The sequence below is a fragment of the Dendropsophus ebraccatus genome, chromosome 7, assembly GCF_027789765.1.
Source record: "Dendropsophus ebraccatus isolate aDenEbr1 chromosome 7, aDenEbr1.pat, whole genome shotgun sequence".
Lineage (NCBI taxonomy): Eukaryota > Metazoa > Chordata > Amphibia > Anura > Hylidae > Dendropsophus > Dendropsophus ebraccatus.
Window position 1 is genome coordinate 97,980,725 of NC_091460.1, and position 25,155 is coordinate 98,005,879.

Here is a 25,155-nt window from a genome sequence, read left to right on the forward strand (position 1 = left end):
TTAGTTTGAAATTTCTCAATTTCACGAGGAACAAGAGAAAAAAAGTACCCCCAAATTTGTAAAGAAGGTTCTCCTGAGTACAATGGTACCCCATATGTGGGCATAAACCACTGTATCGCCACACAGGAGGGCTCAGAAAGAAGGGAGCGCAAATTAGCATTTTCAGTTCAGATTTTGCTGAAGAAGTTTCTGAGCGCCAGGTGTGTTTGCAGAGCCCCTGTAGTGTCCGCAGAAGAGAACCCCCCCAAAAGTCCACCCATTTTGGAAAGTACACCCCTCAAAGAATTCATCTTGGGTGTGGTGACCATTTTGACCCCAAAGGTATTAGAGGAAAGTATTCAAAATAAGACAGTAAAATTGAAAAACTAGAATTTTTCCAATAATATGTTCGTTTAGTTTGAAATTTCTCAATTTCACTAGGAACAGGGGAGAAGCTGCATGCCCAAATCTGTAACGCAGGTTCTCCTGAGTAGAACGGTACCCCATATGTGTGCATAAACCACTGTATGGGCACCCAGCCGGGCTCAGAGGGGAAGGAGCGCCAATTAGCATTTTCAGTGCAGATTTTTACGAAGAAGTTTCTGAGTGCCAGGTGCGTTTGCAGCTCCCCTGTAGTGTCAGCAGAATAGAACCCCAGCAAAAGTCACCCCATTTAGGAAAGTACACCCCTGAAAGAATTCATCTTGGGGTGCAGTGAGCGGTTTGACCCCACAGGTATTAGAGGAAAGTATTCAAAATAAGACAGTAAAAATGAAAAACTCGAATTTTTCCAATAATATGTTTGTTTAGTTAAAAATTTCTTAATTTCACGAGGAACAGGAGAGAAAACGTACCCCAAAATCTGTAACGCAGGTTCTCCTGAGTACAACGGTACCCCATATGTGGGCATAAACCACTGTATGGGCACACAGCAGGGCTCAGAAGGAAGGGAGCGCCAATTTGCTGGAGCAAAACCGCAGCTAGTAATAGTTATTAGAATAGCGCAGTTACTAAAATACAATAAAAAATGAGATTACAGGTAATGTGGGGTGGTCACGGGCAACCTGGGGTGGTCACGGGCAACCTGGGGTCGTCACAGGCAACCTGGGGTGGTTATGGGCAACCTGGGGTGGTTACGGGCAACCTGGGGTGGTTACGGGCAACGTGGGGTGGTAACGGATAAACTGAAGTGCTTATAGGTAATCTGGGATGGATACCTGTAATTTGGGGTGGTTACGGGCAATCTGGAGAGGGTCACTGGCAATTTGGGGTGGTTAGAGGCAACGTGCGGTGGTCGGGGACACGTGCGGTGGTCAGGGGCAACGTGCGGTGGTCAGGGGCAACGTGCGGTGGTCAGGGGCAACGTGCGGTGGTCAGGGGCAACGTGCGGTGGTCAGGGGCAACGTGCGGTGGTCAGGGGCAACGTGCGGTGGTCAGGGGCAACGTGCGGTGGTTAGGGGCAACCTGCGGTGGTTAGGGGCAACGTGCGGTGGTTAGGGGCAACGTGCGGTGGTTAGGGGCAACGTGCGGTGGTCAGGGGCAACGTGCGGTGGTCAGGGGCAGCGTGCGGTGGTCAGGGGCAGCGTGCGGTGGTCAGAGGCAGCGTGCGGTGGTCAATGGCAACGTGCGGTGGTCAGAGGCAGCGTGCGGTGGTCAGGGGCAACGTGCGGTGGTCAGAGGCAACGTGCGGTGGTCAGAGGCAACGTGCGGTGGTCAGAGGCAGCGTGCGGTAGTTACGGGCAATCTGGAGGGGGTCACTGGCAATTTGGGGTGGTTACGGTCAAGATGTGGTGGTTATGGGCAACGTGCGGTGGTTACATGTAATCTGGCGTGTTTACGGGCTACCTGCGGCGGTTACGGGCAAACTGGGGCGGATACGGGCAACCTGCGGTGGTTACGGGCAAACTGGGGCGGATACGGACAACCTGCGGTGGTTACGGGTAATCTGGGAGTAAACCGCAATTATTACTATAATAAAAAGTGTGTTTTATTTTGTTTGTATGTTTTTCACTTTTTCACATTTACACTTTTTCACTTGTTCTTTTTTCACTTTCATTTTCACTGTATTACTATGATTACTGTGATATTTTCTATCACAGTAATCATAGTTTAGTGACAGAGACCAAATTGGTCTCTGTCACTTTAAATTTTCAGAGCTAACTGCTTCTGACGCACATGCGCACATCAGAAGCAGTCAGGACGTCGAGGAGGACGGAGCTCCAGGATCCGGTGAGTATATGGGGAAGGGGGGGTGACTGGGGGACGGGGGTGACTGGGGGTGTGGGGGGCGACTTGGGGGGTGGGCACGGTGACACTTTTTATCCCCTGTCACCAATGATTTATGGTGACAGGGGATAAAAAGTGTCGGGCAGCACTGGGAACAGGCGATCGGCGGTATATAGTATATACCGCCGATCGCCTGCTCCGGGACCAGACGGGGGGGTCCCCGATCACTGCCCCATGCTCTCCGCTACCTCCGGTGGCGGAGAGCATGGGGCTTTGATCATTATTTTATATCCATCCCTGCGAACAAACATCGCAGGGATGGGGGCGGCCATCTTGGATCTGATTGCCGCCCGGGTACGGAGATCTGGGGTCTGATCGGGGGGCTGATCTGGGGTCTGAGGGGACATTTTTCATCTCCCCCCACCGTGGATTCACGGTGGGGGGAGATGAAAGCTCTCGGCGGCGCCGGTAATTCCCGGTACCGGAGATCACCGCTATAACGGTAATAGCGGTGATCTCCGGTATCGGGGGACAAGGGGAGGGGGCCGGGGGACATACTAGTTGTGGCGGTGGGGGGAGGCAACGTGCTGCAGCCTCCCCCCGCCGCCCGATCGCCCGATCTCCCCATAGACGTTGTGGTCGCATTGACCGCGGCGTTTATGGGGTTAACTGCCCGGGGGGAGCGCGGCTCCCCTCCGGGCAGAGGCAGCAGGGGGATGCTGAGTGACATAGCATCCTCCTGCTGCCCGATCTTCTATAGGGACAGCGGGGGGAGGCAGGGAAGCCATGACGTTCCTGGAACGTCATGTTGCGGGAACTGCCTGCTTTACATGACGTTCCAGGAACGTCATTTTGCGGCAAGGGGTTAAGAGCGACCTGGGCCCCTTTAAGAGCGAAATGGGTCCCTTTAAGAGCAACCTGGGTCCCTTTAAGAGCAACCTGGGTCCCTTTAAGAGCGAAATAGGTCCCTTTAAGAGCGAAATATGTCCCTTTAAGAGCTAAATCGGTCCCTTTAAGAGCGACCTGGGTCCCTTTAAGAGCGAAATATGTCCCTTTAAGTGCAAAATCGGTCCCTTTAAGAGCGACCTTGGTCCCTTTAAGAGCGAAATAAGAGTGAAATGGGTCCCTTTAAGAGCGACCTGGGTCCCTTTTAAGAGCGACCTTGGTCCCTTTAAGAGCGAAATATGTCCCTTTAAGAGCAAAATGGGTGCCTTTAAGAGCGACCTGGGTCCCTTTAAAAGCGAAGTAGGTCCCTTTAAGAGCTAAATGGGTCCCTTTAAGAGCGACCTGGGTCCCTTTAAGAGCGACCTGGGTCCCTTTAAGAGCGACCTGGGTCCCTTTATGAGCAAAATGATTCCCTTTAAAGAGCGACCTGGGTCCCTTTTAAGAGCGACCTGGGTCACTCTTATTGGGACGGGACCCATGTCGCTCTTAAAGGAATGGGATCCAAGTTTCTCTTAAAGGGAAGTCACTGTTAAAGGGGCGCTCTTTTCAAGCACTATGTATTTTCCTGGAAATGCAAATCTAGTTTACTTGTGTTACTGCAGAATTTTTGTGAATACGCTCAGGGTCGTTTTAATACATTGGTGGGCCCAATGCACGGCCCTCGAGTGGGCCCCCCTCTTTCCTTTCGGCACATGGTATAATGTACTGAATTTGGCCCCACACTGTATTAAGAGCCCCAATACATACAGTAGTTACCTTATAAGGGTGCCTTCACACCTACCGACTCGCAGCGTTAAAAACTGCGTTAAATCTGCCGGCTGCTTAACCCCTTCTGATGCCGGCCACCTCCCGCCTCCCGCTCAGCTCTGTATACATTACCTCCTCGCTCCACGGGGTCCCAGCGTCCTGCTCTCCCGCCCGGCCAATCAGTGTTTTGCCCTGCCGCAGCCACTGATTGGCCGGGCGGGAGAGCAGGACGCCGGGACCCCGTGGAGCGAGGAGGTAATGTATACAGAGCTGAGCGGGAGCCGGCCGGCCGGCATCAGAGGGGGTTAAGCAGCCGGCAGATTTACATACACGCAGCGGTCGTTCAGACCGCTGCGTGTATGTACTGACAGTGATCCGCCAGGACCTAGCCGACTTGCAGCGTTATTAACGCTGCGAGTCGGTAGGTGTGAAGGCACCCTAACACTATTTCCACCATACAGTGATTACATATTACATGAAAACTGCAATGAACAAGACAAAGAAATCACTAATAATATCATTACATAATACAGCCACATCATGACCCCTTCACTACAGACCCTACAACAGAGTTCAGTTACATCCAGTGACTCACCAGGGACGTCTTCTCCGATCAGAGTCTGTCACCTTTTCTTTTTCTCTCCATCAAGCCTGGGCCACCTTGAAGTCTTCTCCTGGCTGTGAATCCTCTCTCCAGAATCTGCCAGACAAATATGTTAGGCTCCAACACATACAGTTATTAGGTCCCTTGTACCCCTATATAGTAGTTACACCCCTCCGTACCGCTAAATAGTTATACCCCTCTGTGCCTCCATAGTTTTAAGGTGTCCCTGTAGTATATAGACCCTCGTGTGGTCCTCCAGTTATATACAGCCCTCCTGTGCACTCCCCCATTAGTATATAGACCCCCCATGTGCTCCCCCAGAAGTATTTAGCCCCCTGTGGGCTCTACCCAGTAGTATATAGCCCCACTGTGCGCTCTACCCAGCAGTATATAGCCCCGCTGTGTGCTATCCCCAGTAGTATGAAGCCCCCCTGTGCGCTCCCCCAATAATCTATAGCCCCCTTGCTGTGCACTCCCCCAATAGTATATAGACCCCTTGCTGTGCACTCCCCCAATAGTATATAGCCCCCCTGTGCTCTTCCCCAATAGTATATAGACCCCCTGTGATCTCCCCAATGGTATAAAGCCCCCTTGCTGTGCACTCCCCCAATAGTATATAGCCCCCTGTGCTCTCCCCAATAGTATGTAGCCCCCTTGCTGTGGTTTCCCCAATAGTATATAGCCCCCCTGTGATCTCCCCAATAGTATATAGCCCCCTTGCTGTGCACTCCCTTAATAGTATATAGCCCCCCCTGTGATCTCCCCAATAGTATATAGCCCCCCTGTGATCTCCCCAATAATATATATCCCCCCTGTGGTCTCCCCAATAGTATATAGCCCCTCTGTGGTCTCCCCAATAGTATATAGCCCCTCTGTGGTCTCCCCAATAGTATATAGCCCCCCTGTGATCTCCCCAATAGTACATAGACCCCCTGTGTGCTCTTCCCAATAGTATATAGACCCCCTGTGTGCTCTTCCCAATAGTATAGACCCCCTGTGCTCTCCCCAATAGTATATAGCCCCCCGTTCGCTCCCCTGATAGTATATAGATCCTCTGTGCACCCCTGCCCCCCCCCCCGGTATGCTCCCCCGTGCGCTTCCCCTCCCATGTAACATTAAAAAAATATATATATACTCATCTGGGTCCACGCGTTCCTCTTCTTTTCCCTCTTGTGGCCGCACTGCAGCGGTCAAAAGGAGGCTGCACTCCCCTTACCCTCGCACCGACGTTCCAGTGACATCGGGCGCCAGAGGGAGAGTGCTGCCTCTTGGGACCGCAGGAAGTGCGGCCACAAGAGTGACTGACAGGGAGGGAGCCAATGGCGCTCTCTCTGTCAGTACCGCTGCTGAAGTGCAGCGGGGGGGGGGGGGGGGGGGGGGGGCACATAGCAACGGCCGGCCTGCTCGGGGGGGCCCTTTAACCAGTGGGCCCAGTGCACGTGCTGCAGTATTGCAATGACACTCCAACATGTGTGAACACAGCCCTAATTTCACTGCACACTTATGCGCAATTAGAGAAATCAGTGCAACATCAGGTTCCGGCCATTCAGAGATGGTGGATCACTCAGGGGATTGGGGGATCCAGCCAAGCCTCCTGGGACATCACGCCCTGCCCCCTGTCTGCATCATCAGCCTGATCTCAGCAGACACACAATGTGAGACAGAAGCATGGAATATTTGTCTCCTAAGGGGAGATAGCAGCAGAAGGAGCAGGAGTAGGTTTTGCACAGATGCCAATTTTTTTTCACTTCATGGATTTCTATCAGCTACCAGTATGGGAGAACCTTACAGATACAGTAATGCATTGTATAGACACATATATTTAACTTTTAACGTACTTTTAATAGAAAACAAGTTTTTCTTATCCGGGGGTTCCCCTTTAAAACTTGATTTTCTGATGACAGATTCTATTTACCATAACTTCAGATCACTGCTTTACATTTGACATAATTCCAATAAGCAAATTATTAATAAACAGATTTTACCTGCTCCACAACATAAATACCATAGTCGGCCTGTTGTCTCTGTAGGAAGGGATGCATGTTATAAAGCCAGATCTGAAGATGTTGTTCTCTATTTCGAAAAGGGATAACTATAGCAATTTTCTGTAGAGCTGTACAGTTGTCAGGCTTGTTGTGTCCTCCAAGAGCAAAATTTGCATATTGAAATGCTAATGCTGAAGTGTTATCGAAAGAATCGTGTATTTTAATACTGTAAGGACCTGGTATTGGAAAAAGAAGATTTACAAGTGATTTAAAAATTAAACTGTTTATTTGAAAGGAAAAAAAACCTTCACATTTGTCAAGTTAAAACCCCTTTAGGCTATGTTCACACTGCGTATGAGTCCAGCCGTAGTGCGAACCGCGAATATACGCACGTAGTTTTGAGGTTGATGCGTTCGCTTGAAAGTATACGATATACGCCCGCACAATGCACACTACGTATGAGCTTACGGACGGATCGTATGCGGCGCCGTGAAAAATGAACAAGACCATTGTTTGAGGACGGAAATGTTCCAACTCACGGCCGTGGATTTCCATGCGGTCCCGTACGGAGTACTTATTTCAGCCAAATTGAACTTGATTTTTCGATCCAAAAGGTTCTGTGAGTTTTATTGGGCTGGGCGAAGATTTCCAAGTAAATGACCTGTTTTAGATTGCTTCGAAACAAGCTAGAGAAGCATAACTCTACTACGGGCGTATGTTCGCGGTTCGCTCGTATGTTCGCAATCCGCCCGCCCGCATGTCGATTTTTTTTCTTTTTTTTTTTTTTCCCCCACGCCCATAGTTTCAGCCGCACATGTACGGCGGCGTACGAAATGCGGCCGGACTAATACGCAGTGTGAACATAGCCTTAAGGGTATCTTCACTCTGAGTAAAATGGGCGGAATTCCGCCTGTCTCAGTATGCTATAACCTGTCTATGGGAAAGCGCCCTCCTCCACAGCCGCCGCTCTCCATGTCACTTCTTCGAGCGGAGAGCGGCGGCAGCAGAGGTGCGCGCGCCCTCTCATTCACCCACATCGGGACACTGAGCATGGTGGGATTCGGCAGTATTTGCTCAGCGTGAACATACCCTAAATTACGGAGCCAATTTTCATTTTGGCACTTTAGCTTTTTCCTCTTCTTGTTTAAGAGTTAAAAGATCATACAACTTGAATTTTTTCACCTACAGACGCACATAAACCATTTTTATTTTTAGCGACACCAATTGTACTCCATAAAATGTGCTGCAAAACCAGAAAACAAATTGCGCTGTGAAACTGGAAAAAAAAAAAAAGCATTTTTATTTTTTTAAGTTTAAACGGGTGCTACAAAAACATGGCCACTTTCTTCTGGAGCATCAATTCCCTATGGACGTCGGACTCATCTCTTGTCATTTATATATAGCCCGCGCAGACCGCTGGGCAGCGATTTCTCCACAGCGGGACCAAGTTCTGGAGCGAGACTTGCAGGATGAGGTGAGTATACAGGCATCTACCGGAGGCTGGGCGGGCTCTACCCCGGTTGCCGGGGTGGAAGGTTTCCTTTAAGCTCCATTTACTTCAATGAAACTGAGTTACAAAACCTGCACCCAAACTGGAGACAAGAGTGGTGCTGCCTCTGGAAGAAAGTGGCCATGTTTTTGTAACCCCTGTAAGCAGGTCTATTGCCCTATGGTAAAACTGACATGTTATCTATTTTTTTTATCAATTACAATGATAGCCAACTTATATAATTTTTATTTTGTTAACTGCTTAAAACCTCTAGAACTGTCCAGAGCAGGATAAATTTTCCTAAGGGATTTGCTACTGCTCTGGATAGTTCCTGACATGGATAGAAGTGGCAGTAGAGAGCACTGTGTCAGACTGGAATGAATACACCACTTCCTGCAGGACATACAGCAGCTGATAACTACTGAAAGGCTAGAGATTTTTAAATTTGAAGTAAATTACAAAATTTATTTTCTGACACCAGTTGATTTGAAAGAAAATGTAATATCCAATTTAATATCCATCCTGAATAAGTACTATATTATGTTACCTACTACTGTTAGGAAACATTAGGGTCAGGATAAATATTAGCTATTCAAATACAGTGAATACTGAACTTACAGACAGTAAACCTAATCTACATTTTTTTTTTTTAAACTGTTTATTTTCACATTTTTCCATTTTATAACATCAACACATAAAGAGGTGCCTTATGCAATGAGAGCATTTCCCAAACAAATAACAAGAAAACAGGTCAACATATTACAGCGAAAGCATAGGTATTACCCTTACAGTCATCCTGATCTTATATAATGCTGGTCCGTACAATGGACCTGATAGGCCTCAGAGCTAGTGTTGGCCCCTCAATCAGGGAAACTTCAGCAGTATTAATATTATTGGATTCACACATCGTAACCTAAACAGTAAACAGAATAGGGCCTCAAACACGGGTCCCAGAACAACCGTACAACCGAACTTGCAGACTGACAGGGGAGACAAGAGACCAACAGACCGGACAAAACAAAAAGACAAACAAGGACAAATAGGGAAAGAAGGGGGGGGGGGGGGGGGGGGGGGAGGTCACCCGTTCTGTGTCAGGAAGGTGGGGGATAGGCGGCATTTCAGGGATCCCAAGTTTTCCCAAATTTGTCTATTTGGGACCCATTGAGAAATGTTAAGTATTCCATGCAGCGGATATCAGTAATTTTAGCTAGCAACTGATCTCGGGATGGGGGGACCACCGATTTCCACATACTTGCTATCAGGCATTTAGCGGCTGTGAGAATATGAAGAAGCAATTTAGTCAGATGTTTATTCAAGCTCTTAGGGGGGACATTAAGTATATAGACCATTGGATCCAGCGGTATGTCCAGCTACAGGACCAACCGAAGAAGGTCCCTAACCATCCGCCAATAATTGCGTAGGGCCGGACAGTCCCAGAATATATGGGGCAAGGTCCCCCGATCCCGAGAGCACCCCCAACACAGCGCGGAAACCTGAGGGAACATACGATGCAATACATCTGGTGTATGGTACCAAAACATTAATATTTTATACTGGTTCTCCTTATAAGACACACATGACGAAGATTTGGCCGCCTTAGACCAAATTATACTCCAGACCTCACATGGAAGCTCCCTTCCAAGGTAGGATTCCCACATGGACATATATTTATGCTTAGACGAGGGAGCAGCCATGGGAGGCGCTAGAAGAGCATAAATATCCGATATCATTCCCCTGGTGGACACTGCACATTTACATAGCCATTCAAAGGAGGTAGGTTTGGAAACCGGCTCTGTTCCATAGAGATCCTCCACCCAGCGAGCCAGTATATTATAGTAGGGGCGCGCTTGAGGTGAGAGAGAGTATCTATCCTGCAGCTTGTCCCATGGTAATAATTTCCTCTGAAAGACATCAACAACATCTGCCAGAAGAAAGAGCTTTGCTGCTTGCCAGGGTCTAATCATATGACCCATCATACTTTCAGGAATAGAGGGGTTATACAGTATGGGAACCAGCGGCGTCCGGAAGGATCTCAATGGGAACAGCTTATTAGCCCAGAGCCATACATCTCTTGTGTGTTTCATAGGGCCTAGGAGCGAAGAACCAGACTGATCCTCATGCGAGGACCACAACAAGACAGACGGATGGATTGGGGCTTACCATAGTTTTTCAATTTCGAACCATCTCGAGAAAGCTTGGAGGGCCGTCCAGGAGGGAACCCGGCGCAAGTGTGTTGCCATATAATAGCAAAACAAATCAGGGACTCCCATACCTCCTCTCATAGTTTTAGAAAGCATAACTGAATTAGGGATCCTATGTCGGCCTTTATTCCATATAAACCTAAGCAGGGTGGACTGGATCTTTTTTTAGGGCCGATCGGGCAATAGGGATAGGAAGAGTCTCCATTAAGTACAAAATTTTGGGTTGAATGGACATTTTCACTGCTGTAATCCTACCAATTAGAGACAAAGGGAGGGATTCCCACTTAGTAACCAGACAGGCAATATCTCTAAATAGAGGGACAAAGTTAGCCTTAAATATTTGGGAACTAATATTACTGCGTCCTTTGCTACTTTATATAAGCGATTTTATCTCGCCACATAAATGAGTAGGAACCTTTTAGGCTATCTAAAACTGTTGTGGGTAGATTGATAGGGAGGGCTTCCGTTTTTGTCCGGTTGATCCTATAACCCGAAAGTGTCCCATAGTGTTCCAAAAGTTTATGAAGATTGGGAAGAGAGGTATGCGGGTTTCGTAGTGTCAACAGGATATCATCCGCAAATAGGGACAATTTAAATTCCCTATCCTGCACCATAATTCCCTTGATATCAGGGCAAGATCGTATCTTAGCCGCCAGTGGCTCTATACAAAGATCAAAAAGGAGGGGAGACAGGGGGCACCCCCGCCAAGTCCCATTACGAATAGTCAGTCTAGAAGAAACCGCATGAGGTAGACGCACCATCGCCTTAGGGTTAGAGTATAGTGCATTAATAGCCACTAAAAATGGCCCTGAGATTCCAAAAGCTTGTAAAGTAGCCTGCATAAATGGCCAGCTAAGCCTATCAAAGGCCTTCTCTGCGTCAAGGCCCAGCAGAAGGCCTGAGGATCTAGTTTTGTTGAGTACTTCAATAAGATCGATGGTGCGTCTAGTGTTATTCCCTGCTTGTCTGGAAGATACAAACCCTACTTGGTCTTTATGAATGAGGATCGGCAGGAGCGCCCCCAATCTATTTGCTAACAGTTTCGTAAAAATTTTTAGGTCCGCATTAAGCAGCGAAATAGGCCTATAACTGCTACAGTCCGCAGGGTCCTTGCCCGGCTTAGGTACTACTGTGATATAGGATTCCAACATAGTATCAGGCACAGGAGAACCAGACAAAAAGGAATTGTAAAGGGGCAAGAGGTAGGGCGACAGTTCGTTTATGAGTGATTTGTAGTATGTGTACGTTAGGCCATCGGGGCCAGGGGCTTTACCATTTGGCAGTTCCTTCAGCACCTCTAGTAATTCTTCAAGGGATATTGTGGAGTTTAGCTCCTCCCTATCACTCTCTGAGAGGGTGGGCAGCTGACAGGAGCGTAGAAATTGATCCAGACATTGTTGTCGAGCTTCAGGACTTGATGGTAGTTCAGAGGGGAGAGAGTAGAGGCGAGTATAGTAATCAGCAAATAAATCAGCTATGCGATCAGGCGCGTAGTGTAGGCAACCAGAGGCATCCCGAACTGCTTGAGGAGAGGCCTGTATCTTGGCGTCCCTCAGTTGGGAAGCCAGCAAGGTGTGCGCCTTGTTAGCCTTATCATAGTACTTATGTCTGGTATAGGCCAATAATTTGTCCACATGGAGTACCATCAAGTCTTTCAGCTGGGATCGTACCTCCACCAGCCCGCGCAGCACAGGGACGGAGGGGGAGGTGGCCAGTTTGCGTTCAAGGGCCTTCATCTGGGTCACCAGGTCCTGCTTCCGCAAGCTGGCATCCTTTTTTAGCCTAGAAGAAAGGGCTATACAGTGTCCTCTAAGGACCGACTTATGGGCCTCGCAGAGAACCGCATGGGACGCCACACTTCCCAAATTTTCGGCAAAATAATGGCGGAGACATTGTTTCAGGGATTCTAAGTGTACAGGGTTCTTAACTAAGAATTCGTTAAGCCTCCAGTGACATATTCTACGAGGGGTATAAAGAGATTTGAGGCTTAAAGTCACCGGAGAGTGGTCAGACCATGTGATCCCTGTGATCTCAGAGGACTCCAACACCCTCAGTCCCAATATATTACTAAAAAAGTAATCAATACGCGTATGTGTAGAGTGTACTGGAGAATAAAACGAGTACACTTTATCTGAGGGATTAGCAATCCTCCATAGGTCATAGAGGTGATGTCTGCGTATAAGTTGCCGGAATCTCTGGGAGAGTTGGATCAGAGAGGATGGGGGAGGCCCTTGTTGTACAGAAAGCCTGTCCATCCCTGGGGAGAAGGGCATGTTAAAATCTCCCCCAATCAGTAGCACCGGGGAGGATAGGGATTGCTGGATTTTGGAGAGCTTTGAAAGGAGATGAGTAAGAAAGGGTATCTGGCCAGAGTTTGGGCAATACACATTACAAAGTACTATGGGAGAGTCCCCAAGACATCCTACTAAAATCACATAACGACCCTGAGGGTCACTGACTGTTTGTGAAATCGTGAGCTGGCAATCCTTAGCTATCAGTATAGCTACACCTCCTCTCTTATCTTCTCTATAAGCTGAATAAGTTGTGGGAAAGTTGTGTTTGACGAAATTGAATGACCCTGAACTGTCATAGTGCGTCTCCTCCACAAATACAATATCTGAGTGCGAGGACTTCAGCTCCTTTAGCAAGAGTCTACGCTTGCGGTTGTTTAATCCCTTAGCATTAACCGTAAGGAATCGCACCATGACAGCTCATCAGGGGGAAGGGCACCAGCATAACCAAATATGTATGTCCCCTAACAGGGGAAGGGAGAAACTCAAACCTGGATACGTCCAAGCTTCCTCGAGATGACCACTCCCATAGAGTAGCATGTCCTAGGGTTCTGCAAGAGCGTACGTCTGGGCTGAAATAGAAAACACAGCGGGTGAGAGGAACACACATCGGGGAATACACGAGGAAGACGGGGGAAGACACCACAGACCATAACAAGACAGTGAATACAAAAGTCATATCCAAAACGCTGTAGATGCAGTGGGACGTATCCAACTAAAAATGCACACCACAGCACCCGCTAGGGGAAACTAGGATAAAAGAGAAGGCTAAAACAGGGCAGTCAGGAAAGAGAAAAAAGAAAGAGAAAAGAGAAGAGAAGGGGGGGAGAGGAGAGGGAAAGGGATGGGTCAGTTGGCAAAAGAGAGAGAGGGAAAGAAGATCAGGAAGAAGATATTCCTCCCCGAGGTATGTGCCCAAGCCTCGAAGAGATACAGTGGTCCCTAGCGGTAGGGGGAAGAGTCGGGTTAGTGTCAGCAGTGGTGACCAACACAGAAAATTCCTGTAAAGAGCAGCGCCGGGGGAGCGCAATATAAGAAATAACAATGGTAACCGTAGCACATGAGAGGGGAAAAGAAAAAAAACGTAAAATGTCAACACTCAATATGAACAAAGAGCCAGGCCTCCAGGTGACCTCAGGGCTTCTGAAGTCTCGAAGATCAGGACTCCAGCTCGGCTGCATCCTTAGGTTGTGACCTCTTGTGCCTGGATCGGACTTGGGACCAAACTGGAGGTGGCGGAGGAGGGAGAGGGACCATCTCCCAGTGAGGCAGATCTGGCACAGTTAAACCCAGGGAGTCACAAAAGTCTTGGAGATCCGCAGCTGTGCGGAGGGTGACTGACCGGCCATTTTTGCGGGCTGTGAGACTAAATGGAAAACCCCACCTATATGGGATGTTGGCATCCCTAAGCAATTGTAGGAGGGGCCTCAGCAAGCGTCTCTTCTGTAGAGTGACCCATGATAGGTCGGACATCAGTTGGATTGGGGCATCAGCAAATTCAATGTGGTCAAGCCCTCGTGCTTTCGCCATAATAGATTCTTTTAAAGCATAGTCTGTTATGCAACAAATGATATCTCTGGGTTGCGATGTCTTGTCTTTGGGGCGTAACGCCCAGTGAGCCCGATCCATTTTAATAACATGCTCTGCAGGGGCCGAGAGTATTGTATTGAAAAGGGATGTAAGAGTTCCATATACGTCTTCTTCTCCATCTACCTCAGGCACCCCTCTCACCCGGATATTATGTCGGCGCCCTCGGTTATCTAAATCTTCCAAGTGGCGCTGATAGTCACATAGGGCATTATGATGGTCTACCACCGTAGTGTGCATGTCGGCTACGTAGGCTCTGGTAGCATCGTGTTCTTCCTCGATGCTATCCACTCTCTGTGCAATATGGTGCAAGTCCTTTCTAACTGCAGTTATCTCAGACCTACAAGCACGGACCTCTTGTATGAGGGACTTAAAATCATCCTTAGTTGGTATATTTTGCAAGCATTGGCGCCAGGTAGGGTCTGTAGGCGGGATAGGAAGAGTGCAGTCCTCCGGGTCTGAAGTAGAGGATCTGTTAGACCACCAAGATTCAGTCTGTGCCCCTGTCACCGTTTTATGTTTAGACATATGGGGGCCTTCTCCTGTATCTTGTAAAAACCAGTGAGGCAGTGGGGAGAGGGGTTTAGCTGGATGAAATATAGGGGTACCTTTGTTTTTCCCCTGTTGCCTCTGAGGGAGTGGTGGCAGTTCCCTGCCCTGAGGAGAACTTGTGGATATGGGGGTGGAGGAAGATGGTGGCGCTGCAGCCTCCACAACGCCTGATGGGGCGGGTGGTGTCCCTTGCTCTATGGAGGACCGGACTGCCGCAGAGTAGGTCTGACGCCCCTGCGGTGGTGAGGAGTGAGTGGGGGGCTCCTCCACTATCTCTTCCCCCTGTCCCCCTGACCTGCGAGTGTCCTGGCTGCAGCCGGAATGTGCCTGGGATGAAGAGTGAGAGCCCTCAGGCTGTGCTGCGGCGCGCCACGCTGCCGGCGCCATCTTGGATTTTCGGCTCCCTCCTTCTCCTGCCAGATATGCGTCCAGGGGGCCAGAGGAAAGCGGGCCCAAGGAGCTGGAGCGGGTGCAGGACTTCTGCGATCCCCTCCTGGTCATTCTTTGGGTGAGTCTGAGCGTCGGTGCACAAGTTTTCCCCCGTTAGTAGCCGTTCCCCCGGCGGAGCTCAGAGCCGTGCGACTGCTCACTCCAACATCTGGTCCCGCCCCCCTCCCTAATCTACATTTTAACATTGCTTGGTTTGCATTTATCAAGTGTAGAAGTGAAACAATATAATGCAAAAGGTGCTTAACCCCTTAAGGACCGGGACAATTTCCATTTTTGCGCTTTCATACTTTCCTCCTTGTGCTCAAAAGGCCATAGCGCTAACATTTTTTCACCCACATTAGCCCTTATTTTTTACGCCAATTATTGTACTTTGCAATGACAGTCTTAGAGAAACTCTGTACCCATCTGACCCCCCCCCCCCCAATCCACTTGTACCTTCGGATAGCTGATTTTAATCCAAGATCTGTCCTGGGGTCCGTTTGGCAGGAGAGGCAGTTATTGTCCTAAAAAACAACTTTTAAACTTGCAGCCCTGTGCCCAACGGCCGTGGCCTAGATTGTGTATGCATTAGACTGGCACAACCTCTCCATCCCTCCTCCCCGCCCTCTTTATCATTAGGAATGCTTTAGGCAGATTTTCTCCTATTCATCACCTGTGTCAGCACGGCACATGGGCTGGATCGTTAAAGCGTAACTGTCATGTTTTTGGGGTTTTTTTACTTGCATAGATTAAGTGTTTTCAAATTAATTACTAATATAATTTATCAGCTTATTTTGCCATCTAGTCCAACTAATCTTCACTTTTATTCTTCCCCCTAGCCTTTGTTATCTGTACAATCTTTCACAGTTTTTCTGTCAAATCATCTTCACTTTTTCTGCCTTAGTGAAGACGGATTCTCACTGAGCACCTCCCTCAGAGCCTACGTGCTCGCCCCCGTGCAGGAGCCGATGCTCAGCCTGTAGTGAGACATAGGAGCTGTGTCATAGCTCCTACTACAAAGAGAGAGGGTGCTGTCCGAATCAGACTCTACTGATATTGATTTCCCTGCTCCTTGCAGCTGACAGCTCCTCACTCACATCCCACTGCACGGAGGACGGACTGAGAGATAAGGTGACGATTACATGCCGGGAGTTGGGGACAGCAAGCAAGAGGTTAATTGACCTGACTACCTCTCTTGCTGGACTCCTGCATGTAATCTTCACATTCTTATCTCCCGGTCCGTCCTCTCACAGTGCAGTGGGATGTGATGAGATGTCAGAGAGGATGTTTAGTGTGTGGAGAGGGAGCGTCTGGTGTGATAGGCAGGAAGAGAGCCATGCCAGGAGCTGATGCAGAGGGGGGGGGGGGTGCATGACTTTTCAGTGGTTGAGTTAAAGAGAGACTACCACTCCCACCATGGTATGAAAGTCAAAGCATGATGGGAGTGGTAGTGCTACAGTATGTGCTACAGTATTCTGCATAGGCTGTGCTATGAGAATGGGAGGGGGGGGGGGTTAGAGCTTGCAGTGCTCTGATTGGTCTGTCCTCTATGCTCGCTCCCGGCTGGTTTGTGGTTTATTATGGGTAGTGAGGGAAGGCTGCGTGAGACAGAGAGAAAGTGCAGACATCATCAAAGGAGGATCCTACCCACCAGCCGAAATACAGGGCAGTTAGTGAGGTGGTGGCTGCAGCATGTACAGTACAGGGGATGAAAAAGGTACAAAACCAAATGATTTCAGCTGAATGGATGGATGTATGAGTATTCTTATGCGTAATCTACTGTTTGGCTGGGTTGGTGAAATTTAGGCCTGGAAATGACAGTTACGCTTTAAGGCACATGTGCAGTGTTCACTGCAGAGGAATAGGAAAGAGGGTGGGGAGGAGGGACAGAGGGGTGGTGCAAAGTTAGGGCACAGATACTCCAAGCCACGGCCGTTGGGCACAGGGCTGCAAGTTTAAAAGTAGTTTTTTAGGACAATAACTGCATCACCTGCCGAACGGACCCCAGGACATAAAAGACGCATATGCAACTATTTGATCACTTTTTATTACAATTTTACTGGATTTGATGCGACCAAAAATGCGCAATTTTGCACTTTGGAATTTTTTTGCGCTTACAATATTTACTGTGAGGGAATTGTTTATTTTTCAGTTTAATTAAAGTTTTACAATCAAACATGAAAAACACAGTACCATAAATGACAGGTACATCAAGAGTAATCAGTCATACCAGTTTAGCAAACAAGAAAGGCAGCAGTCTCACGTCGTTTCGTGGTAAACCTAAAAAGGAAACTGTGCGGCAGAGGGGCCAACAAGATTAATATACAATCAAAGAGTTAGAGTGTAGACTATAAGATGACTGGCAATACCAAACATCACTGGTAGTAATCAAAGCATGAAAAATTTTCAGAAATACAATGAAACGGTACAAGGATAACACCAATAAGACAAGGGAAAGACCAAGACAACACAGACACATCAAGGGATCAGGGGTACAGTAGAGGTTGGGGCCCTAGAGGATACAAGAAATTGCTCGTAATACGTATCCCACAGTGCCCAAATCTGTTTAAACTTGTCAACGCGATTATCATTAGAGGTAGTTAAGTATTAATTTCTCCTCACATCTTGTATCCTATTAATCAATTCCATGGATGAAGGAATAAGGGATTGTTTCCAATACTTGGCCAATAAACATTTTGCTGCCATTAAGAGGTGAAGAAGGAACCTAGCCGACCGTTTGCGCGGGAACTTGGGCGATACATTCAGAATGTACGTCAGGGGGTCTACTGGAATTTCCTGTTGAATTATGGATGTCAACAATCCACAAATACCTGTCCAGTAGGGTTTTAGTAAAGGACAGTCCCAAAATATGTGTGTAAGGGTCCCCTCCCCCACGTTACATCTCCAGCAAGTGGAGGGGGTCGCAGGAAACATGCGGTGTAAGAGATCTTGGAACGGTAGCACCTTTCGTGAGAACGGACATACCACATCTGCAAATTGAAACAGACGAGCTGTTTGCCAGGGCCAGATGGCTGTGCGGTCATAACTCCTATGTAACAAATCAGTGTATAGAAAAGGGATGAGAAGGGAGGGGGTAGATTTCAAAGAAAACTTGCCAACAGCTATCAACCAGATCTCCCTAGTATTCCGCATTGAACCCAGGATCCAATCTATTGTACCGGAATATTCAGGGGACTAAATCAGCTCACTGGGGTGTATGGGTGCCATCCAGAGCTTTTCAATTTCAGTCCATTTATTGTAGGCCTGAAGGGAGGTCCAGGATGCTATCCTACGTAGATGAACAGCAAGGTAATGGTTATACATATCTGGGAAGGAAAGTCCACCATGAGCTTTTCCAGCACACAGAACAGATTTCGAGACCCGATTGCGTCCCCCCACTCTAAACAAACTGTAACAGGGAACCCTGAAATCTCTGGCCAACCGCGGGACAGCAATTGGGAGAGTTTCAAGCAAGTACAGGAAAAGGAGAAGGACATTCATTTTCACTGAGTTTATCCTTCCAATGAGGGAGAGGGGTAAGGTGGACCATTTGGACAACTGGAGGCAATGTCACAGAAAAACTGGGGGAAATTTTGCTTGTGTGACGAACGGTAGGAGGGAGTGTATAGATACCCAGGCAGTGTAAACCATTAGTTTCCCACTTAAAAGGATAGGATGGTTGGAGGGATGCCATCACGGTGGAGGAGAGGCGAACAGACATAGCTTCAGTTTTGAGATAATTAACCCCTTCGTGCTGCAGCTAGTTTGGGCCTTAATGACCAGGCTAATTTTTTAAAATCTGACCTGTCTCAGTTTATGCTCTTATAGCTCAGTGATGCTTTAACGTATGCTAGCGATTATGAGATTGTTTTTTTCGTCACATATGGCATTTTATGTTAGTGGCAAAATTTGGTCACTACTTTGTGTGTTTTTTGTGAAAAACATCCAAATATCATGAAAAATTTAAAAAATTTGCATTTTATGAACTTTGAAATTCTCTGCTTCTAAAAAAAGAAAGTCGTAGCACATAAATTAGTTACTAAGTCACATTACCAATATGTCTTCTTTATTCTGGCATAATTTGGTAAACATATTTTACTTTTTTAGGGTGTTACGGGGCTTAGAAATTCATCAGCAAATTATCACATTTTCGTGAAAGTTTCCAAAACTGATTTTTTTAGGGACCAGTTCTTTTTTTAAATGGATTTAGAAGTCTGGTATCCTGAAAACCCCCTTAAGTGACCCCATTTTGGAAACTACACACCTTAAAGAATTAATCTAGGGGTATAATGAGCATTTTAACCCTACAGGGGCTGGAGGAAAGTATTCACAATTAGGCAGTAAAAAAATGGAAAATTAAAATTTTCCAATAATATATACGTTTAGATTAAAGTTTCTCATTTTCAAAAGAAAAATGAGAGAAAAAGCACCCCAAAATTTGTAACACAGGTTCTCCTGAGTACAATGGTTCCCCATATGTGGGTATAAACCACTGTATGGGCACACAGGAGGGCTCAGAAAGGAAGGAGCGCCAATTAGCTTTTCCAATGCAGATTTTGCTGAAGAAGTTTCTGAGCACCAGGTGCGTTTGCAGTGCCCCTGTAGTGTCAGCAGAGAGAAAAACCCCATAAGTCACCCCATTTTGGAAAGTGCACCCCTCAAAGAATTCATCTTGGTGTGAGGTGAGCATTTTGACCCCACAGGTATTACAGGAAAGTATTTAAAAGCAGACAGTAAAAATGAAAAACTCGAATTCTTCCAATAATATGTTTGTTTAGTTTGAAATTTCTCAATTTCACGAGGAACAAGAGAAAAAAAGTACCCCAAAATTTGTAACGTAGGTTCTCCTGAGTACAATGGTACCCCATATGTGGGCGTAAACCACTGTATGGGCATACAGGAGGGCTCAGAAGGGAAGGAGAGCCAATTAGCTTTTTCAATGCAGATTTTGCTGCAGAAGTTTCCGAGAGCCAGGTGCGTTTGCAGCGCCCCTGTAGTGCCAGCAGAGTAAAATCTCCCAATAAGTCACTCCATTTTTAAAGTACACCCCTCAGAGAATTCATTTTGGGGTATGGTGACCATTTTTACCCCACAGGTATTAGAGGAAAGTATTCAAAATTGGCCAGTAAAAATGAAAAACTCGAATTTTTCCAATAATATGTTGGTTTAGTTTGAAATTTCTCAATTTGACGAGGAACAGGAGAGAAAACGTACCCCAAAATCTGTAACTCAGGTTCTCCTGAGTAAAACGGTACCCCATATGTGGGCATAAACCACTGTATGGGCACACAGCAGGGCTCAGAAGGGAAGGAGCGCCAATTTGCTGGAGCAAAACCGCAGCTAGTAATGGTTATTAGAATAGCGCAGTTACTAAAATAAAATAAAATAAAAATGAGATTACAGGTAATGTGGGGTGGTTACGGGCAACCTGGGGTGGTTATGGGCAACCTGAGGTAGTTACAGGTAATCTGGGGTGGTTACGGACAACATGGGGCGGTCACGGGCAACCTGCTGTGGTTACGGCAACCTGGGGTGGATACGGGCAACGTGGGGTGGATACGGGCAACGTGGGGTGGTTACAGGCAACCTGCAGTGCTTACAGACAATCTGGGGTGGTTACGAGCAACGTGGGGTGGTTACGGGCAATGTGGGGTGGTTATGGATAAACTGAAGTGCTTATAGGTAATCTCGGGTGGGTACCTGTAATCTGGCATGGTTACCGCAATCTGGAGAGGGTCATTGGCAATTTGGGGTGGTCAGAGGCAACGTGCAGTGGTCGGAGGAAACCTGCGGTGGTCAGAGGCAACCTGCGGTGGTCGGAGGAAACCTGCGGTAGTCAGAGGCAACGTGCGGTGGTCAGAGGCAACGTGCGGTGGTCAGAGGCAACGTGCGGTGGTTACGTGCAATCTGGGGGGTTACATGTAATCTAGCGTGATTACGGGAAACCTGGGGGGGTTATGTGCAACCTGGAAGGGTTACAGACAATCTGGGATTGTTACTGCTAAACTGAAGTGCCTATAGGTAATCTGGGGTTGGTAAATGTAATTTGGGGTGGTTACGGGCAATCTGGAGGGGGCCACTGGCAATTTGGGGTGGTTACAGGCAATGTGCAGTGGTTACGGGCAACGTGCGGTGGTTATGGGCAACGTGCGGTGGTTACGGGTAATCTGGGGTAGGGTTAGGGGTAATTTGGGAGTAAACTGCAATTATTACTATAATAAAAAGTGTGTGTTTTATTTTTTTGTATGTTTGTCACTTTTTGTACTTTACACATTCATTTTCACTGTATTACTATGATTACTGTGATATTTTCTATCACAGTAATCATAGTTCAGTGACAGAGACCAAATTGGTCTCTGTCACTTTATATTTTCCAGAGTTGGCTGGTTGTGAAGCGCATGCGCACTTAATAACCAGCCAGGACGTCGAGGAGGACGGAGCTCCAGGATCAGGTGAGTATATGGGGAAGGGGGGGGTGACTGGGGGACGGGGGTGACATCACTTTTTATCCCCTGTCACCAATCATTTATGGTGACAGGGGATTAAAAGTGCCGGCGGTACCACTAATCGCTTGTACCGGGACCCCACAGTCCCTGATGACTGCCCCATGCTCTCCGCTACCTCCGGTGGCGGAGAGCATGGGGCTTTCATTCATTTAAACTTTTCCATCCCTGCGAACAAACATCGTTTGTTCGCAGGGATGGCGGCGGCCATCTTGGAAATGATGGCCGCCGGGGGAGGGGGGTTAGTTATCGGGGCACTAGGGGGGTCTGATCTGGGGTCTGATATACACTTATTTCATCTCCCCCCACCGTGGATTCACGGCGGGGGAAAAGAAAAGCAGCGGCGGCACCGGTAATCCCCTTTACCGACGGCTGCCGCTATAACGTTAATAGCGGCGATCGTCGGTAAGGCGGGGAGGGGGGGGCGGGACGGACCCCACACACTGCCCCAACCCCTCAGCTACCTCCGGTAGCTGGGGGGATGGGGTGGGGGCCGTCCCGGCCCCGCAGCCTTATTCTCTGCCATTGCCGTAAAAAGCTGATGGCAGCAGAATAAGGCCCATTAGTGACCGCCGTAAAAAGCCGTATCGGCGGACACTAAGGGGTTAAAGGACAAGTGCCATGAAAAACTTTTTCCCAGTAATTGAAGCACATTACAAAGTTATATAACTCTGTAATATGCTTCAATCACCTATCTGCCTCCCTTCCCTGTCTTTTCCCCCCTCCACCCCCCACCAGGAAGTGCACTAAACTCACACAGACCTGATTACTGTTGTCACCGTCACCAAGCTCTTCTCTCAGCTCCTTCTCCTGTTACACTAGCCTCCCCCTCCCCTGCCTTGTCAGGTGACAGGCTTGCTCAGCTCCCATTGGCTGAACAACTGCAAGCCATCACTTGTCACATCTCACTTGCTTATCTTCCCTCAGACTGACTCCGGCACATAGGCAGCTCCCCCCTCCCCTCATACCCTCTCTCCTGCTGCCGTGGACTCAGTGAAGGAGTCATGTCACTAGAGAAGATAAGCTGAGCAAGCAGAGTCACCTGACAAGGAGGGGAGGGGCAGGCTGGTGTAACAGGACCTAGAGCAGCCCTCCTGCTGATGACTCATCCTCACAAGAAGGAGCTTCCTGGTGACGGTGACGACAGTCACTAGGTCTGTGTGAGTTAGGACACTTCCTGGTGGGGGGTGGAGGGGGGAAAAAGACAGGGAAGGGAGGCAGATAGGTGATTGAAGCATATTACACAGTTATATAACTTTGTAATGTGCTTCAATTACTGGGAAAAAGTTTTTCATGGCACTTGTCCTTTAATTTTGAATCTAGAGAGATTGCCATATTCAGCTATCAAGGAATGAAGATTAGGGAGGGAGACCAAAGGGTTTGTAAGAGTAAGTAAAAGATCATTGGCAAACAGAGACATTTTGAATTCTCTGTCCCTAACCATCACCCCCCTGACATCAGGAGAAAGACGTATGCCTGGTTCCATTGTGGATATGGGATGGCGCTGAGGTAGCATTCGGCAGGCGCTCCTGTGCTGATAAAGTGGAGTACAAAGCCCTGACTGTCTGCAGAAAAGGCCCTGAAATACCATAAGCCTCAAGGGCAGTAAACAAGAAGGGCCAACTGAGCCTGTCAAAGGCCTTTTCTGCATCCAGACTTAGGAGTAGTCCCTGTGAGTCAGTCCTGGCAAGGATGTCGACAAGATGTGTGGTCCAAGGCATATTGTCCCCAGCCTGACGATTCGGCACAAAGCCAACTTGGTCAGCGTGAATGGGAGTCGGCAGGAGTGCCCCCAATCTAATCGCCATTATTTTAGTGAATATTTTGAAATCAGCATTTAGCAATGATATGGGTCTATAACTAGCAGGGCCAGATGGGTCCTTCCCAGGTTTGAGTATCACTGTAATAAATGAGTCTAACATAGTGGGCGGGATTGGATCCCCACCCCCCAGAGAAGAATTAAATAGGGAGGCCAAGGGAGACTGCAATGTTTTGTAATAAATATATGGCAGACCGTCAGGCCCAGGCGACTTCCCAGAGGGTACATTTTTAATTACGTCTGATATCTCCTCCACCATGATGGGTGCATTGAATGTGGACAAGTCCTCAGGGAGAAGTTTAGGCAAATGGCATTCTGCCAAATAGGACCGGAGTAGGTGTTCCCTCTCCCATAGATCGGTGGGAAGGGAGTTAGGAAGGGAACAGAGGGAAGCATAATAGCCCGAGAAAGCGGAAGCTATGCAGGCGGGATCATAATGTAAATTACCTGTTCTGTCCTTTATCACAAAGGGGGACTGTTGGACCGAACAATCTCTCAGTTGAGAGGCCAATAATGTATGGGCCTTATTAGCCTTGTCATAATATTTATGTTTGGTATACGACAGCAGCTGGGTCACCCGCGATATAGCTTCATCTTTCAGGGAGTTATGGGTGGCCACTATTTCCCGAAGGAGCCCATAAGGGCTTCCTTTTGTCTTAATTGTAGCGTCAGGGTGGCAACTCGGGCCTCGGCATCCTTTTTAAGACGGGAGGAGAGGGCGATGCAGTTACCCCGGAAGACCATTTTATGGGCTTTCCTTAGCGTGGCAGGGGCGGCAACACTACTCTGATTTAATTGGAAGTATTCCTGAAGACCTGTCGCCAAGACCTCTCTGTGGGGAAGGTGCTTCAAGAGCGGATCATTCAGGCACCAATGGCAAACCCTATGGGTATGAGGTAGTATTAATATATCCAGAGAGACTGGGGCATGATCCGACCGTGTGATGGAGTGAATCTCGGACCGCATGGTGGAGCGCAGACCCAATACATTCCCCAGAAAGAGGTCTATGCGGGTATGCGTGGAATGCGGGTGGGAGTAGAAGGTGTATGTCTTTTCCATGGGGTGGCAAGTTCGCCAAAGGTCGACCAGACGATGTTGCCTAGTAAGCATACAGAAGGCCGAAGACAGTTGAGCTATGTTCCTAGGAGGCGTGCGGGTTGTAACAGTATGTCTATCCTAGGTCTTAGATGGCGATAGGTTAAAGTCCCTACCCACCAATAGCGAAGATGGGGGAAGGCAGGACAGTTTAGCAAGGATCTTTCTAAGAAAGTGCAGCTGTTTTTCATTAGGGAAATAAATATTACAAAGGATGACCTGAACACCCTCCAGCTTACCCAAAATAATCTATTTCACTGGTATCAACCTGGAGAGAGCAAGAAGCCCCTATCATTATGGCTACGCCAACCCTTTTCTTGTCTTTTGGAGCAGAATAGACAGTGGGGTATTTGTGGAATGCAAACTTAAAAGTACCTGAACCATTGTGATGCGTTTCCTGTATAAATGCTATGTCTACGCATAGCTAAGTCAGCTCTCGCAGTAAAAGTCTCCTCTTAAGATCGGAGTTCAAGCCCTTTACATTAAGACTAACTAATCTCACCATAGTGGGTCAGGGTAAGAAGCCATATGACAAAAAATGTACCTGAACTCTGCCAGGCAGAGAAGGAGCGTAGAAGAACAGGAGCCCCAGCGAGCTCCCATCCATCGTGGAAGACAGAAACTGCAAGTGGGATGCAGGAGATCGGCTAGGTTGCGGGCAGCTTCACAGCACAAGAGAGAGCATGGGATGTACATCAAAAGG

The 25,155-nt window shown here is 48.0% G+C and overlaps 1 protein-coding gene across 4 annotated transcripts in view; it reads right to left on the reverse strand.

Moving 5' to 3' along the window:
- The window catches only part of LOC138797587 (beta-1,4-galactosyltransferase 1-like), a 260,610-nt gene that overhangs the window by 134,481 nt on the left and 100,974 nt on the right, over positions 1-25,155 (reverse strand). For all 4 annotated transcript variants that reach the window (XM_069977940.1, XM_069977941.1, XM_069977938.1 and 1 more), the window contains exon 3: positions 6,487-6,722. In XM_069977940.1, coding sequence (XP_069834041.1) covers positions 6,487-6,722 — 236 coding nt within the window. The remainder of the gene's footprint in view (positions 1-6,486; positions 6,723-25,155) is intronic.